Source organism: Lactuca virosa, chromosome 6 (assembly GCF_052849685.1).
Source record: "Lactuca virosa cultivar CGN04683 chromosome 6, Lactuca_virosa_CGN04683_v6, whole genome shotgun sequence".
NCBI lineage: Eukaryota > Viridiplantae > Streptophyta > Magnoliopsida > Asterales > Asteraceae > Lactuca > Lactuca virosa.
Genome location: NC_136431.1, coordinates 83,084,041 through 83,100,732, shown reverse-complemented (window position 1 = coordinate 83,100,732; position 16,692 = coordinate 83,084,041). Strand labels below are relative to the sequence as shown.

The 16,692-nt window shown below is 34.5% G+C and overlaps 2 protein-coding genes across 2 annotated transcripts; both read left to right on the top strand.

The window, feature by feature from the left end:
• The first annotated feature begins 10,441 nt into the window (after positions 1 to 10,441).
• Positions 10,442 to 13,135, top strand: LOC145120414 (uncharacterized). The gene is made up of 8 exons (XM_079056240.1): positions 10,442 to 10,917; positions 10,999 to 11,036; positions 11,287 to 11,395; positions 11,497 to 11,520; positions 11,816 to 11,923; positions 12,026 to 12,092; positions 12,210 to 12,273; positions 12,786 to 13,135. Exons 1-8 carry the CDS (start codon positions 10,744 to 10,746, stop codon positions 13,012 to 13,014), a joined length of 813 nt encoding a protein of 270 aa, XP_078912366.1. The 5' UTR covers positions 10,442 to 10,743; the 3' UTR covers positions 13,015 to 13,135.
• Positions 13,136 to 14,189: 1,054 nt separating this feature from the next.
• Positions 14,190 to 15,865, top strand: LOC145121702 (receptor-like protein EIX2). Its single transcript, XM_079057410.1, has 2 exons — positions 14,190 to 15,457; positions 15,511 to 15,865. The coding sequence occupies exons 1-2, from the start codon at positions 14,190 to 14,192 to the stop codon at positions 15,863 to 15,865; spliced, it is 1,623 nt and encodes a 540-aa protein (XP_078913536.1).
• The last annotated feature ends 827 nt before the right edge of the window (positions 15,866 to 16,692 follow it).

The window sequence follows — 16,692 nt, the reverse complement described above, 5'->3', positions numbered from 1 at the left end:
ATCAAAGTATGAAGATCAAAAGATCAAAATTATGAAGAATCAAAAAGTTGAAGATACCAAAAATCAAATAAAAATGTGGTAAATTCAAAGAAATCAAAGAGCAAATATCAATGAAGAGATGAATTCCAAGAGCTCCATTGTGGTATCAAAAGTTGTAATTTTTCTAGATTATGTATACTTGGGTAGCTTAACAAAAATACCTTGAGGTTAAGAAAGATTTTTGAGGATTGATTCGGAGGGTTGCAGAAATGAGTGTCGTATAAACTAAGGGGTGAAGGTTCATAAGGATTGTGAGTATTTAGGATTGGGAAGTTGTTAGGATTTTAGACACAAATATGCACATTGAAGTCTTGGTATAATGGCTGAGTTCAAAATGGATTGTTCTATGTGATGTTGGTGATGAAAGTTTAAATAAAAATAATTAGTTTTGCTTGGGGGCAAGCAAAAGGTAAGTGTGGGGTATTTTGATAGTGTCATATTTATACACATTTTTAGGCAATATTTTATTACATTTTTATTAATATTTTGGTTATTTGCAAAGATAAATGGTACTTATGAGATTGAATTATATTTTGCAGCCAAAAGGAACACTCTTGAAGATAAAGGACCAAAAGCGACAAGAATTGGAACTTCGGAGGATTGGAGCTGAAAAAGATACAAAAATGATGTTACTAGACAACTTGACCCCTCGTCAGTATTTTGACTATATCTCATGACTCATAACTCCAATTTACGAGATTCAAAATGATCTGAAAACAAGACAAAATTTCGGACGACTTTCGTTTTTATGTTAAATGCTAATTCCCAATTCTCACGACGTGAGGAGTATAATCTCACGACGTGAGATTGATTCTTCTAGAAGATAGCTACGCGGAATGCAGTTTCCTTGCCGAACACGAATTCTACTGAGTTCATGACGCGAGAGCTTAATTCTCACGACGTGAGATGCGAATTTTGAAAACTATAAATATCCCTCAGCATATCGACTTTGGGGAGGTTAGATCTGATTTCCTTGAGTGATAATCGAGTTTAGAGGTCAGAAAAGTGCGAAAAACACCCTTTGGAATGAGAGATTGTTTGAAGATCGATAATTTGAAGATTAAAACACTACATTCGGTTTGCGTTAATTTAATCATGTCAATTTCTTATGAACTTGTGTGTTTACTTTCAGTAATGAGTAGCTAATATAGTATACTTTCGTTTAGTTAGATGAAACCTTAAAATTATGAGTTAGTTTCTTACTTTATGGATTATATGAATTTGGTTTATGCATGTGTTTGATTATCATTACCTAGCATGTTAAAGTATTCATCTTTGTTTCTTTAATTCAAGTTAAGTGTAGATTAGTGACCATTAAACTACATGAACTTGTTTACCTAGTAATTTAGTGACCATTAAATTGCTAGATCTAGGATCGACCTAATCTTAGATAAGTAATATAGGTAAAAAATTTAGCTGTGTTGGAGAACATAAATTGTGACCACAATTGTGTTTGATTAATTGTCTTGACCACAGATAATTATCTAGATATATCTCACATAGCCCAATTATCATTAATAACTGGTTCTGTGTTTGCTAATGTGTGACCGTACATAGTAGTTCATGAATTGGCGAAAAGATTAGTAGATTTGACCAATATAACTAATTACATAGGTAACCAACTTTATTAATCCATAATAAGAACTAACCATAGGAAAAAGGTGAATTCAAAACTAAACGAAAGTGTTTTAGTATATTGATTACAATTGTTTTTATTTGAGTACTTAAGTTTTTCTGAACTTGTAAAATCAGATAAAACCCCCACTTTTAGTTGTTTTTCTTGGTTTAGCTTTTAGTAGTTATTTTATTAATTAAATACCGTTCCATGTGATCGACACTCGATTTACCTAAACTATTCTATAATTCGACTAGGTACACTACCTAGGTGCATTCTAGCTAGTTAAGTTCGTTAGGTTATAAATTCAAAACTAGATAGGTATAATTTGTGCACATCACATGGATAGAAACACATACATCATAAAATCTAAGTGGCAAGAGGTTTCTCTCTACTTCATGAAAATGATTGTGATGAAACGCTTTCACTAAGTAGATTTTGAAGAGTTAGCAGTTGTGTTAATTACATTCTCAAATTCGAGTATGATTACGACATCCCTTTTCATAGTTCGAATTGTGAGAAATGGCGAATAGTTTGAACATTTAGGACTTATCGCTATAAGTTCTGAAAAGGTTTAGACACATACATGAGCTGTCTATTGAATGGTGTACGAGCTTGAGAAGCATAGATAAAGGCTTATCGAAGCATCTCGTATCAGGAATCTACACTTTGGTGAGAAAGTCAATAAGTATTGATTTCTAAAAGTCCAGTTGATTTCTGAGTAAATGTCAAAGCTAGTGGGAGCATAAGTGTTATGCTAGTAAGAATGTAATTATTATGCTAGTGGGAGCACAATTATTACGTTGAGTGTTGCAATGCTATTTATAGGATAAAAAGTTCTGAATTTGCAAACCTGCAGAATTTGGAAGTTGTTTCGCTGTAGAAAGTTTTAAGGGAGAGGAACTCATACTTCATTTCGAATCTAAAAGTTTCGATTGAAATTTTCATAGGACTTCGTCATGGATATATATGAATGTAATGTTGAAATGTTTCAACATTGGAAATTATATATATGGAAACATTATAGCAAGAGAATGGTAAAGTATCATGTCTTTATGTAAGACATTATGAATCGTGTCCCATATGTTGCGGGTATATGATCAATTACATATGCTGTAATATTCGTCTGTTCTGATTTTTCCAAATGCCTAGCGTATTAAGAGGGAAAAGGACCATAACTTGATATGACCGAAGCTGTTGACAACTGTCAAGGACAATCCAAGGTTTGCTAAGGATTGGTTGCTTGTGGAGTTGGAAGTATAGTAATGGATGGACCATATTGATATAATTCTGAATAGATAGGATTCTATTTAGAATGGATAGTCATATGGCAATTATGGAAATATTTCCATAATGAGAGTTGGATATTAAGAATCTATGTGCAGGTTAGAAACTTTTATGCATGAAGGATGTTCAAGGAATGTACTTTGAATTTGAGACTTCGCTTCCATGGAAATGTTTTGTAACAAATCTCCAGAGGAATGTTTTGTAATATCATTGACAAAGTCTTTGTGACTTTGGTGCCTTGACATTACAAAAGGATCAATGCATGATAGTTTAGAATCTAACACATTCTAATAGTGACAAGAATTTGGTATTCTTACACTTATAGATAAGGATTAGGGAATTATGAAATGATCATCATTGGAAATGTGTTCAATTGATCTATTTTACAAAGTAAGGACCATAGATAAACATAGTGTGCATGCTTGGAGCATAGGATGACTATTGTTTTAGTTCAAGTATCGAGTTGATTGATCGAAACATTATACAATGAGTAAGGTCTAATTAATATGGTGATTAAATAATAAGTGTTTTATTTATATTCAAAAGTCTTGAGACTATATTGGATTAGATTATTCTTGTGTTTCACTTCGCTTGTTTTACTTCCCGAATAACTAGGTTATTCAAACATCCATAGTCAATCATACTTTGGAAGTAAGTAATGAGGTAAGATTGTCGTGAATCTGACTGTAGATTGTCTAAGAGCTTAGACATAGCACAAGTTTGTTGCAGTGTTCATGAGTACTCCTGAAATAGGATTTGAGTATTGGATTAAACCCACGCTCATCTAAATCACTTCATGGATTTTTTCACGAGTGATGTGAGACGATAATATCTTAATTCTTGAAACGGGGACATATGAGTTGTTGTCTACAAGTCGGTTGCGCATTGATAATACGTAAGCGCATCAGTAACTTGATGTTATAAAACGTATTGTTTTGTGTAATTCGATGAGTAAATCGTACAAGCATATAAGTCAAAATTTATCCATTCCTTTTACCCTAAGGGGATAAAAGCGATATATGTGGACCCCTCGATGATTTAATGATGACACCCTAAGCGCTTGGCCAAGCCTGAACTAAGTTGATGTGTTCAATTGTAGTCTGTTGTTGGTCGTCATAAATCGAAAATCGGGAAACAACACATGGACAGAGAGAATGATTATAATCCATGTCTCATCTCCATACAATATCTTATAGAATGGAGGAATATTTGATCCCTTATCTAAAGGACGTGTTACTGATAAGATCAAAGTGTGACTGCGGCTTTTGAGAGCTACGATTGCTAACCGGATTCTAAAGTCGTACTTGCAATAATAGTTGTTAGAATTATCCAAGTGGGAGACTGTTGGATTAGGTGTCTAAGCCCATAACTATAATTGATATGTACTTGACCCGATAGTAGCATGCTCCTTTTGGGTTGCCTTCACCATAGCAATTTGATAGGATGAATTATGAGAAGGAGGTTAATTATGATTTACTAATATATTATAAGAATAATAAATTAATTGAGAAATCATATTATTTAATTAGTATTGATCAAAAATTAATTTGTAATTAATTTAGTGATCAAAAGAGACTGATTAAATTAACAGGGATTGATCATGTAAATCAGTAATAGTTGTAGTTTGGGCTTATGGATCCTATTGGCATAGGATGGATGAAAATCTATGGGGATCCCATAGAATTTCATCCAAGGCATGCCATATGGGGATCCATATGTTGCTTAGGGCCTACGCAATGGAATTAGGGTTTCCAAGTTGTAAACCCTAGGAGCCTCAACTATAAAAAGAAGCCCATGGCTCACAAAATCGGAACCTATGATTTCATAAGAAACCCTAGCCGATTTTAGAGCCTCTCATCTCTCTCTCATAATCTTCCAATTGCTACTTGGTGTTTATGACTCATTAGAGGTGCAACAATTGGGGCACTAAGCTCTTGAAGATCAAGATCAACTAGCTACAAGGAAAAGGTATTCATTTAACTTGGTTTTAGTTTTGAATTTTGAAATTATGTATGCTAGAATTATGGTTTATGCTTTAGAAAACTATTTACATGTATAACTTGAGAAAAACCTAGATCCAAAGCATTAGGGTTGCATGTACACCATAGGAATGTTGTAGTGCTCAAAACCCATCAGTGAACTGCTTCAAATGCGGGAAGACTGGTCACTAAGCCAAGGAATGCACGGTCGAGAAAGAAGTCTCCTTTAAGTGTGGTGAAGAAGGACACGTCAGGAAAGACTACCCAAAGAGAGAAGGTGCTACAACGCCAAACGTGCCGCCAATGCCATAGGCTAGAGCATACCATATGATGCTTGATGAGGAAAAAAGAGGACATGAATTTAGAGCTGCTTGTTTGGAGTACTTAAGGGAAGGAGATAAATAAGACATCAAGTATGATAAACTCAAATCAATATTGTAATCGTTCTAAGAAACAATATAAATTCCTAAATTATGTTATATGTTGAGTTTCTATGTGATTTTCTTTTATAACTTAGTGAACCGCGATACCATACTTATGACGAGTATGAGTAGGTGTGAAAGGTAGTAGATACCTATGCTACCCGAAGCAGAGGACTCACACTTGGATCAGGGAAAGTTACAGTGTTACTAAAGTCTCTAAGTAGTTAAGTTATTTTGATCATTTCCATCATTACCTTTGTTTCACTACTGACTACAAAGATAAATATTATCTCGAACCTAATGGTCATATCGAATTGAGTCCGACTAATTTACGAAGTAAGTTCGATGTAGCGTCCGAATTTAGATTAAAGAAAAAGATTACTGAAGCGATCAATAGAGGTATCGCGATCGTCGTTAACACTAAGCAACATGTAGCTAGAAATGCTACCTGCTAGTATGTGATTATATCACATTAGAGCGTGAAGAAGGTATCCTCCATGCTAGAGTCTGACTCAAAGAGACATGAGTTTAGTCGTTGCATCATTCGATGAAAGGTCATTAGAGCATGACCGTTCGATCCATTACAGTAGTCGAAGTAAAGACTTTATCATCCTAGAAGGAGCAGGAGCCTCCAATGGAGATTGAATTTAGAAGGAAGATCAGGTGCAAGGTTGAGCATTGTTAGCAGTCAAGAAGTCTAAGAGTTGGAAACTTAATAGAAAAGACATAAGAGGTACGGTTATTACCTTGGATGGAAAGGTAACATGCTGATTCATTGTACAAGACATGTTTTATTGATGATTTCGGGACATAATCATCCCAAGGTGGAGATAATTGTAAAACCCACAGATTCGGGCTAGTCAATTAAAATATAAAAAACGTTAAAAATGACTTTTTGATAGAAGATTATTTAGGATTAATAATCTAAACCAAGTTATATTATATGTGAAAAGGATTCCGTACATATAAAGAACACTAAAATCTGACTTCCTATGAACAAGTTACGCTTCTTCGAAGTTTTGCGATTAAATCGACACGACTCTACGTATTGTAAAAAGTAAATTTTTGATAAATTGCTTTTTAGCCTAAGAGATCTAAATGAAAGTCATAGTAGTCGTTAAAATGAGAGTGTGTATATAGAGAACATCCAAAATCTGACTTCGTGAGAGGAAGTTCGTATGAAGACAATCTAAACGAGAATCGATGATCTCGTAAATATGAACCTGTCAATATAAAGACAATCAAGAACGAGTTCTTATGAAGAAGTTATGAATTTCGCATGGACTTTAACAGCCTAAACCGGTCTAAATATGAATTTTTGTTAGAGCAAGAACTAGATGTTGAGACCTTAATGAAAGTTGTAGAGCTTGTTGATAGGATTCCAGGGATATAAAGAACGTCGGAAACGAAGCTCGTCTGCAAAAGTTATGGCCGTCCGAAGATTTCAGGAAAATACCTGGTGATGTGGAAGCATCGGAGTGTGCCACGTGGGAAGTTCGCCGCCCAATCCCCCAAGAGTCAAGGTGACGTGCCACCGCACGGTTGCGACACGTGCTCCACAAGAATTGGCCACGTAGCTTGTTTCTAGAAGGAACGAGGTGGAAGGATCGGAGCTCGACATGTGGCAGGGCGGCTGAGGAGCTAGTAAGGTGACTAGGTGTGACGCGCTCCTAGCCCTTGTGCGGTGCGCTCCTCTTCCCCCTATAAGATGGTGTCGAGTTTTGGTCATTTTCCACACAAATCCTTTCAATATCTCTCTAATCTCGCTAGATTCGAATAAGGTTTTCTTCCCAACTTTTAGAATATTTTTAGAAGAGTCTCTAGAACTCTAGGAGCCTAACGAAAAGAGTATTCGTGTCAGAGTTCTGTCCGCACGTTTCCCCGGTTTTCTCTAAAACCTCTATAAGTTAAGCTACACTTTATTTCTTTTAGTGTAACTTATATTTATAGTCATAAGTCGTTATTATGGACCTATATATATGATTTATCAGTAATTCCATGTCATTATACTGATTGATCTACTTACGAGAGAGGTGCTTAGAATGTTCACGTTCGCTTGGTTGTTGGATTTCAGAAAAGCTATATGTCGAAATGATCCTGCCTCCCAACTCATGTCCTGCCTGGCTGATCCTTATTTGATAGAACTCTCAATATTCATAGGATTAGTGAGGAATCTAGACTATCATTAGTCACCATGAGTATTAGACTAAGACTTAGTAATCATTATACTTAGGTTACATCAAAAGAAAAGTTAAAGTGCTAAGGTGAAGTTCTGCCCAAATTCTGAGGCATCAAATTTTATCAAGTGAATGGATAGTTCCTTTCATGAACATGGTTTTAATACAAGTATTAATCAAAGTATTAAATATCTGTCAAAGGGTTTACATGTGAAACATATGCTTATTTGCTGGAACATGTGCTAGAAATGTACTTGATATGTGAACCAGATATGGTTCTATATGCGTTAAGATATATATTTATTATTTCATAATAATAATAATAATAATAATAATAATAATAATAACAACAACAACAACAATAATAATAAAAGTATTAGGAGCTAAGCATCATAGTCTTACCGAGATATAAGATAAGACTTACAAAGGAGGCCTAAGTTTAATTAAGATATTGGGTAACATCTCCTTATGAATACGAGTGAAATATACACGGAAGGTAGAACTATGACATTTTCCCCTGGTCCGAGAGTATGGATTACATATTGTCATTTGTTAGTGGTCCAAGAGTATGGGTTATGTATAAACATTCATTCCTATTCCGAGAGTAAGGATTAGGTATAGACATCCGTCACTAATCCAAGTATGGATTAGGTATAGTCATTCATTCCTGGTCTAAGAGTATGAATTAGTCATAACCATTTGTCACTGATTCGAGAGTATGGACTAGACATAGACATTTGTCCCTGATCCGAGACTAAGGATTAAATATAGTCATTTATTCCCAATCCGAGAGTATGGATTAAGTAAAGCCAATTATTTCTGAATCCGAGAGTATGGATTATGTCGTTGTATATGATTAAAATGTGAGGATCGACGGGATGGGGTAGATTGCTTATATGAGGTGAATTTGTATATTACGGGTTTTAAGATATATATATATATATATATATATATATATATATATATATATATATATATAATGTTGTGAGATTGAAATCCATATGTACTCATTCGGTTTCCCAACCTGAATCACTTACCTTCTTTGTATCATAAGTAGCGGTACGAAGTCTGTGTCTGCTGAGAGATTTAAGGAGTTTGTAGGCTTCTAGTATAAATATTGTAAGGCATGTAATATCTCTTTATGCTTATGTTTCTGTATTAACGATAACATCCCAAGTTTTATAAATAAAACACATTTCTTCAAAAATGCTTTGATAACATTATTATCATGTTTTTGGGACAAATTCCGCATAATTAATATTTTTAAAACAATACTCTAATCTAATAAGCATAAACAAATCGGTCTTTTTCTTGCCGTAAAAATGGGGATGTCTCTGTGGTATTCATTTGTTTCGGTTTTGGTCCCTAACAGTATTAAAATGATTATATTACCCTTCTTTTCAAAAAAATTCTATTTTTTTTATATTCGTTAATATTTATTTATTTCTTTTATTCTTATAAAATAAACAAGAATACAACCCCTTTAAGCTAACGTACAACTATAGACATATACCCTAATTCTGAGTCGGTGACCATGACCTAGACGTCTTCTTCCTCTTTTCTCACGCCAGCATACTCTGTCGTCTTTCTTCTACGCCTGTCACCTCTTCCGATGTGCTTATTTAACAAGAGAATCCATCACTAGAACGAGATCGAGGACGCTAAACCATAACCAACGTTCCTTTTGACTACCACTAAATATCTCACCTCTTTCTTTCTCTGTATCAAACAACTCCTAGATCAGCCACCACCGCCATACCAGAAACAACCACCACTGCCAAAGTAGCCGAAAATATGTACAACAAGAAAGCACAACAACAGCGCCATTTGCATAGGTTTGCTTTTGATTTAGTTCACCTTATCGATTAGATACTTTAGTTTCTGGATTTTGGTTTGGGGGCTCAGGTTCATCGAAGCAATGTTTGAGGATTTAAGCTCATCAGTGCCAGGTTTTTGGATTTGATTTTTGTAACGACCAAGCCACCATTTATGGATTCGATTTCTTGTTTCAGGTTCATTCCGTTTGAAGCTCATCAGGTTTGTTTGGTTTTGAATGGTTTGATTTTGATTTCATCCATGGTTTCTGGGGTTTTGATTTCATCAATGATTTATGATTTGAGAATCGATTCATCCATGATTTATGAGTTTAATCTCTAGGCAAGATATTTGGGTTTAATTTATGGGTTTGAGCATCACTTGCATCGATTTAGACACTAAGTATTTACGGGGTTTGATTTGTTCTGGTTCATCGAATTCGATTAGAGACTTCAATTTTCGGATTTTGGTTTGGGGTTCGGGTTCTAGATTTTTGTTTAATTTTTAGATGGAAAGAATGGGAGGTGGCGGTGGGCAAAGTTAGTGCTGGTGGTGATCTTTGATGGCGGAGATGGTGTTGATCTTTGATGAAAGAGGTGGTGGTTCCGATGATGATAAGTAAGGGTAGCGGTGGTGTTATGACAATGGTAGTGACTGGTTGGTTTTATGGGTTGGTTTAGCGGAGGTGTTGGTGGTAGTTAGAAAACTGTGAATGATGAGTTTATTAAACAATTTTCTTTAAAAGATTAGTAACAAATCAATAATAAGCAAATGAAAAAAAAATAAATAGATTAGGGTAATATCGTCTTTTCACGTCTGCTAGGGACCAAAACCGTAACAAATGAGTACCACAGGGACAGTCCGAATGCAAAAAAAATATTTGGGACGAAACACGTAATTTTGACCAAACCATAGGGACGATTTTGGTAATTTACTCAAAAGTATAAGACCAATAGTAATTTTTTGGCGCTCAAGTCAATTGAGGGGGTGTATACGAATATAGACCAAACATGAAGGGTATAAAATGAAATTCATCCGCACTTTAATTTTTTTAAAGTTCAAATTAGGTTCGGACAGCCGTTGGGCCATACGAACCTCCAGTTTAAACTCACCTTTTCTTTTTCCTCTTCGAATCCATTTTCTTCATTCAAAATCTTGCACAAAATCGTAGTAGGGTTTCTTCAGAATCTCACTTTTATTTTCGATCTTTAACAATTGATTTAACAAACAGTTTCCCCCCAAATTAACCCAATTCGCGATCTGGCGCTCTTTGATTTATCCCGGTTCCGTAGAGCGTTTCAAAGCAAACCCTAGATTTCAATTTGTGAAAACATTTGCTCTTTTTTGTTTAGTTTACGCAGGGTTTATCGTGAGACCCAAAACTACCCAGTTGGAGATCTGCGGAGGGAATGAGAGGTGATAAAATGGCAAAAAGATCCTCTTTTGGGAAAACGTTAAGAAAGAGGTTGTCTGATATCACAAATTACCAGCAAAATTCCAAATCGCCACCTCTATTTGATCAAATTCTTCCACCAGACGATTCATTGTATTCGGCTAAAAACCACGTCGATCATCTCTTAAAGGTAAAATCCCGCTTTGTTTGCCAAATACATTTCAGGTTTGATTGATTTTTCCTAATTGGAATTCTTGTAATGAACGAACAGGAAAATGCAGAGCTTATGAAGCTTATCACAGACAAAAAGTAATTCTCCCCTTTCTTGTGTTTCCTATGTACTAACTTTATCCTTTTTAAACCATTGTAAAAACACTAGAATTAGCAAGAACATGTGATATTGGGCAAAATATTTGTGGTATTGCTTTGTATTTAGATGACAATGTTATAATTGAGTATATGTTTTAAAGTCTGTTATACTTGTTCTTATTACTGAAGCTTCTGTCTTTCAAGTTAATATTAATAACACGATTTTCTTAAATTTTCTAAATGACAACAGCAAAATGATAGAGGTGAATGGAGTGGAGCTTCAGAAGCTACGAATTATTGTTCAGAAAACACAGTTGCAAAATTGGAGTCTTGCTCAATCAAACAGCCATATGATGGCGGTTAGTTTTATGTATTTTTATATTTATTTATTAATTTTTAAGTAAATGAAGTAAAATTAAATAATAAATGCTGACTTTAACATTTCATTTTTGATTTACAGGAGCTTAATTTAGGTAAACAGAAGGTAAGTTTTGTTGCAAAACGCAAACTTCTGTATCTGTATCTTACATATATTTCTTAGTAAAATAAAACGTTTTTGGTCCCTGACTATAGCTGTTTTTTGCATTTTTGGTCCTTATTTGAGGTTCTTGTAACATTTTGGTCCATAACAATTTGGAACATGGACCAAAAACGTTGCAAAAACCTCTTCAAAGGACAAAACTTGCAAGAGAACTTTTTTCAGACCAAAATTGAATAAATCAGGTATAGCAGGGGCCAAAAATGTAACTTACTCTATACTTTTTTTTTTATCATAACAGTTAAAAACACTGCAACATCAACTCACCTGCAAAGATGCTTTGCTTAAAACCATGAATTTGGAGCTTCAAGCACAGCGTGAGACGAATGATCAGAAGGATATATCACAGGTGATTTATTTATTTATTTCTTTTTTAAATATTTATTAAAATACTCTTCCTATTTTGCATCATTAACTAATACAATTTTTTTTTTGGTTTTGGTGAATAAAGAATGGTGACAACACTGCTACCAAACAACAAACTGCAAATAGACGTATGCGTCCAATAAGAAGCCAATGTAAATACTATAAAAACTAAAGGATGAATTTTGAATAACTGAGTTTTTTCATTTCTGGTATTGATTTGTATGCTGTTTTTTTTTTTTTTTTTTTTTTTTTTTTTTTTTTTTTTGTAGCACATGGCCCCTGGATGACTACAGATGAACAAGTTTCTGAGAAAGAAACGGCTGAGAATAAAAGGTAATAATTTTAAAATACCTAATGAGCTTGCATTATTTTTAAGTTCTCCTAAACATGGGAAATAAATTAGTTTTTTAGTCCCTGGGTCCCATAAAGTTTTCTCTTGCAGTTTTGGTCCTTTGAGGTTCTTGTAACGTTCTTGGTCATTATTCAAACTAAAATGACTATTTTCGGACCCTAAGTATGACTGACTTTTGCAATTTTGATCCAAAAATAGTTTGTGGTATAAAGACCAGAATTGCAAAAGAATTTTTTGGGACCAAACTTGAATGTTTTTTTTTGACATACATAGGGACCAAAACTGTAATTTACTCTTTGTTATACGGTGCTATTTAGAGTCAAAACTCTAAAACGCACCACAAAACATCTAAACCGTGTTATTTGGTGCGGTTTGTGTGGTTTCATTACTATTTTCATGAACAAATATTATTAGAGAAAGTTTTGAATTTTTACTTTGTATGATTATTTGGTATGAAATTCTGTTAGCTGATAAGTATATTTTTTGGGTTCAGGCGTTGTGTGAGAAGGCAGACAGCTAGATTCAGATCAGAAGAAGATGAAAAGTTGTTTGAGATTGAAGATGTTAAGATGGATGAAGATGGTCAAACTTCAGTTGACCAAAAAGAAGGCATAGAATCACAAAGAATGTTGTTTGTTGGTAGACCATCGCGTAGGGCTGCCGAAAAGGTCCGGTCTTATAAGGAAACTCCTCTCAATATCAAAATGAGGAGACCCGAGTAACTCTTAACATATTTGTGCTTTTTTTTTTCTTTCAAGATTCCTAATCTGTCTACTATTTAACTTGTGTGATTTGGTATTTTTATTAGGTTTAATCAGTTAATTGTATTAATTATAAATCAAATGTGTTTTTAATCATCTTAATATCGTTTTTAACAATGTAAAATACCATGTGTATTATGGAATGTGGATACATGTTCTAGTTAATCTAAGTGAGAAAGTTCATTTCATAGTCATTAACTGATTAAACCTAAAATCATATTATTACTATTTTCATGGGTAGATTTGTATTTGATTGAATGATTCATTAGTTTTACATTTTGGGATTTATATCACATACCAAAAAGATATCAAACGATCAGAAAAGATATAGATAATAAATACAAATTGCAAAATATCACAAGATGGGAAAAGAGGTATCTATACTCTATAGTCAATCCAAACTACCAAGACTTGTAAAGTCTTTGAAGCGTATACTTTGAGGCATCTATACTCTATAATCAATCCAAACTACCAAGACTTGTAAGTCTTTGAACGTATACTTTGAGGCATTTAATTCCAATTCCAAGTCTTTGTTTTTTCTTATAGGTGGGTTTTAATTTGCATGGAAATTAAGTATTGTATGCCCCACTGATTTGAGGCCACAGGATTAGAATCATTCATCTTCATATTTGAGACTATTATATAAACACTCATGGGGGCATGTTCACATAGGCATCAATACAAAAAACCAGAAAATTACCAACATTTGGCATTGACATTATGAATTCCCGTGTTTTTATAATTTTCTCACTTCTCTTGCTACTCATTGTGACTACAACTGCCAGCCTATTGGAAGGAGATGATAGAAATGGTGTTAATATGAAAAAGTGTTTGGATAATGAGAGACTTGCTCTCCTTCTTTTCAAAGCTCCCCTTCAAGACCCAGATATCTTGGTAACCTCTGTTGTCTGGAACAGTTGTACTTCAAGAACAACTTTGCTGTTATCAAATTTCCTGTTTTTCTCAACAACTTGTCTGGATGCACATCGCTTGCATTAAAATAATTGTCTGCTGATGGAAGCCAATTTACAAGGTCATTGTCCGATGAAATCCAAAAATTTTCATCCCTACAATCTTTGGTCTTGTGTCATAATCACTTAAATGGAAGTATAAGTGAGAAACTGTGGGAACTGCCTATGCTTTCATTACTTGACGTTTCTTTCAATTCTCTTAGTGGTGCTATCTCTGAAAAGATCGGAAAGTCGAAGCTTTCTATCGTATTTCTTTCAAAAAACCTACTCAAAGAAGTTCCTTCCACAAATCACATGTCAAACCTTTCTTATATACAAGTTATTGATCTGAGCTCTTGCAATCTAGGGCCTCGCTTCCCCAAATGGATTCAGACACTCAAAAATCTTACCATTCTTAATCTTTTCAATACTGGAATTTCAGACACAACCCCTCTGGAGTTTTGGGACATGTCGCCTTCTCAAATAGCATATATGAATCTCTCATCCAATGACATTAGCGGGATAGTACCAGATTTATCATCAAATTTTGCCAACGGTTCAATTATAGATTTAAGCTCCAACAACTTTTGTGGTCCAATACCGAATGTTTCTTCCACTATGTCGGTATTAAATCTTTCTAGAAACAAATTCTCCGGAGGAATCTCGTTTATATGCCAAATTGTTGGTGGGTTATTATCATTTCTTGACCTCTCTCATAACTCATTAACGGGACAACTCCCCGACTGTTTGTGGCATTTTAAAGACCTAAGAGTTCTTAATCTCGGACACAACAATCTCTTTGGAAGGATTCCTCCCTCTATTGGATCTTTAATAGAACTCCAAGTGTTGTATTTATACAAGAACAACTTCTTTGGAGAATTGCCTTTGTCTTTAAAGAATTGCACGAGTTTAATCTCGTTGAATTTGGGGGCCAACAAGTTTTCTGCTAATGTACCTGTCTGGATTGGGGAAAACTTATCAGGGTTGTATGTTCTTATCTTAAGATCAAACAAATTCTTTGGAACAATCCCCTTACAGTCATGTCAATTAGCTAAACTTCAAATTATGGACTTGTCGATCAACAATTTCCATGGAACCATTCCTTCATGTTTGAGTAATCTTACGGGCATGGTTCAACAAGGATTCTCACAAGATGTACAATTTCATATACCATATTTCTCCGAGACATATGTTGACCATGCAATGATTGAGTGGCAAGGAGATGAACGTGAATTCTTTACCACTCTGAAATTGTTGAAGAGTATTGACCTGTCAAGCAACAAATTATCAGGGGAGATCCCATATGAAATCACCAATCTTTCTGACTTAATTGCCCTGGACTTGTCAAAGAATGCTTTATTTGGAGAGATTCCACAGAAAATTGGTGAGATGAAAAATCTTTTGACATTGGATTTATCTAGAAACAGTTTTTCAGGGAGGATGCCATCAAGCATGTCTCAGATGAGTTTATTGAATTACCTAGACATGTCATTTAATAACTTGTCAGGAGAATCCCAACCAGCACTCAACTCCAGTCCTTTCACACTTCAAGATACAATGGAAAGATAGGACTATGTGGACCTCCCCTTACCAAAAAATGCCCCCGGGATGAAGGTTCAAAAGTACCACTTGTCATTGGTGAAAGTGAAGGTGATGGGGAAGACGTAGATGAACTTCATATATGGTTTTATGTTGGTGGGGGCATCGGTTTTGTTACTGGATTTTGGATAGCATGTGGCGGCTTACTTCTTAACCGTCGTGGGAGACATGCATTTTTTCACTTTTATGATAGCTTTAGAGATTGGGTTTATGTGAAGGTGGTGGTGTTCATTTCAAGTTTGCAGAAGGCTAGACAGACATAGTTTTTTCATCTAATTTCTATTTTTTATTTTTTATTTTCGAGTATGTAATGTAATGTAGTTTGGCTGGGGTGTTTAAGTCCCCCATATCAATAAATTTACCACCAACACTATCGGTGGCCATTTTCCCTGTTTTGTATGAAATTTGATATCCTGAAAAATTCATATATTCGTAGCATATAAAAAAAAATGTAACTTAGAGGTGCTCTAAAAAATGGGAAACTAAACCAGACCAATGTAGAAAAAATAATTTGATAGAAATCAATTTCTTTGAAACTGACCCGCCGGTTTAGTTATGGTGTAACTGAGAATCCATTAGATATCATACTTCGGTAGCAGTTGCACTCCTGTTGCATTTCATAATGTAAAACATGATTAGTATCGGATTTTTGATTTCATGGTTTTTTGACGGTGAAGAGTAATTAAAGTCAAAAAAGAAAAAAAAAACAACTATGGGTATTGTAAAGATCAAACATGTAAATAAGGAATAAAGGAACACCGGATTTATAGCGGAATAACCCGAAATTGGGAAAAAACCACTTTGAAGAACACTATGAAAAGGGTTACAAAGGTGTACAACGGGAATTGAAAAAGGATATCTAGAAAATATGATCTAATATCCTATAAATATGAATAACTAAATAAGTCTTAATCTAACTCTTATACTTGGTGGGCAAGGAAAAATAAAAACAACGTAACTCGTTGTATATGACAACTGTCAATTTCTTTGGTACCACTTTTGGAATAGTTTGGAGCATATCCAACAAACTCCACCTTGTGTCGAAACCAATCTTCAACAACGTAACCATCAACCATCGAGAGAAATGAAA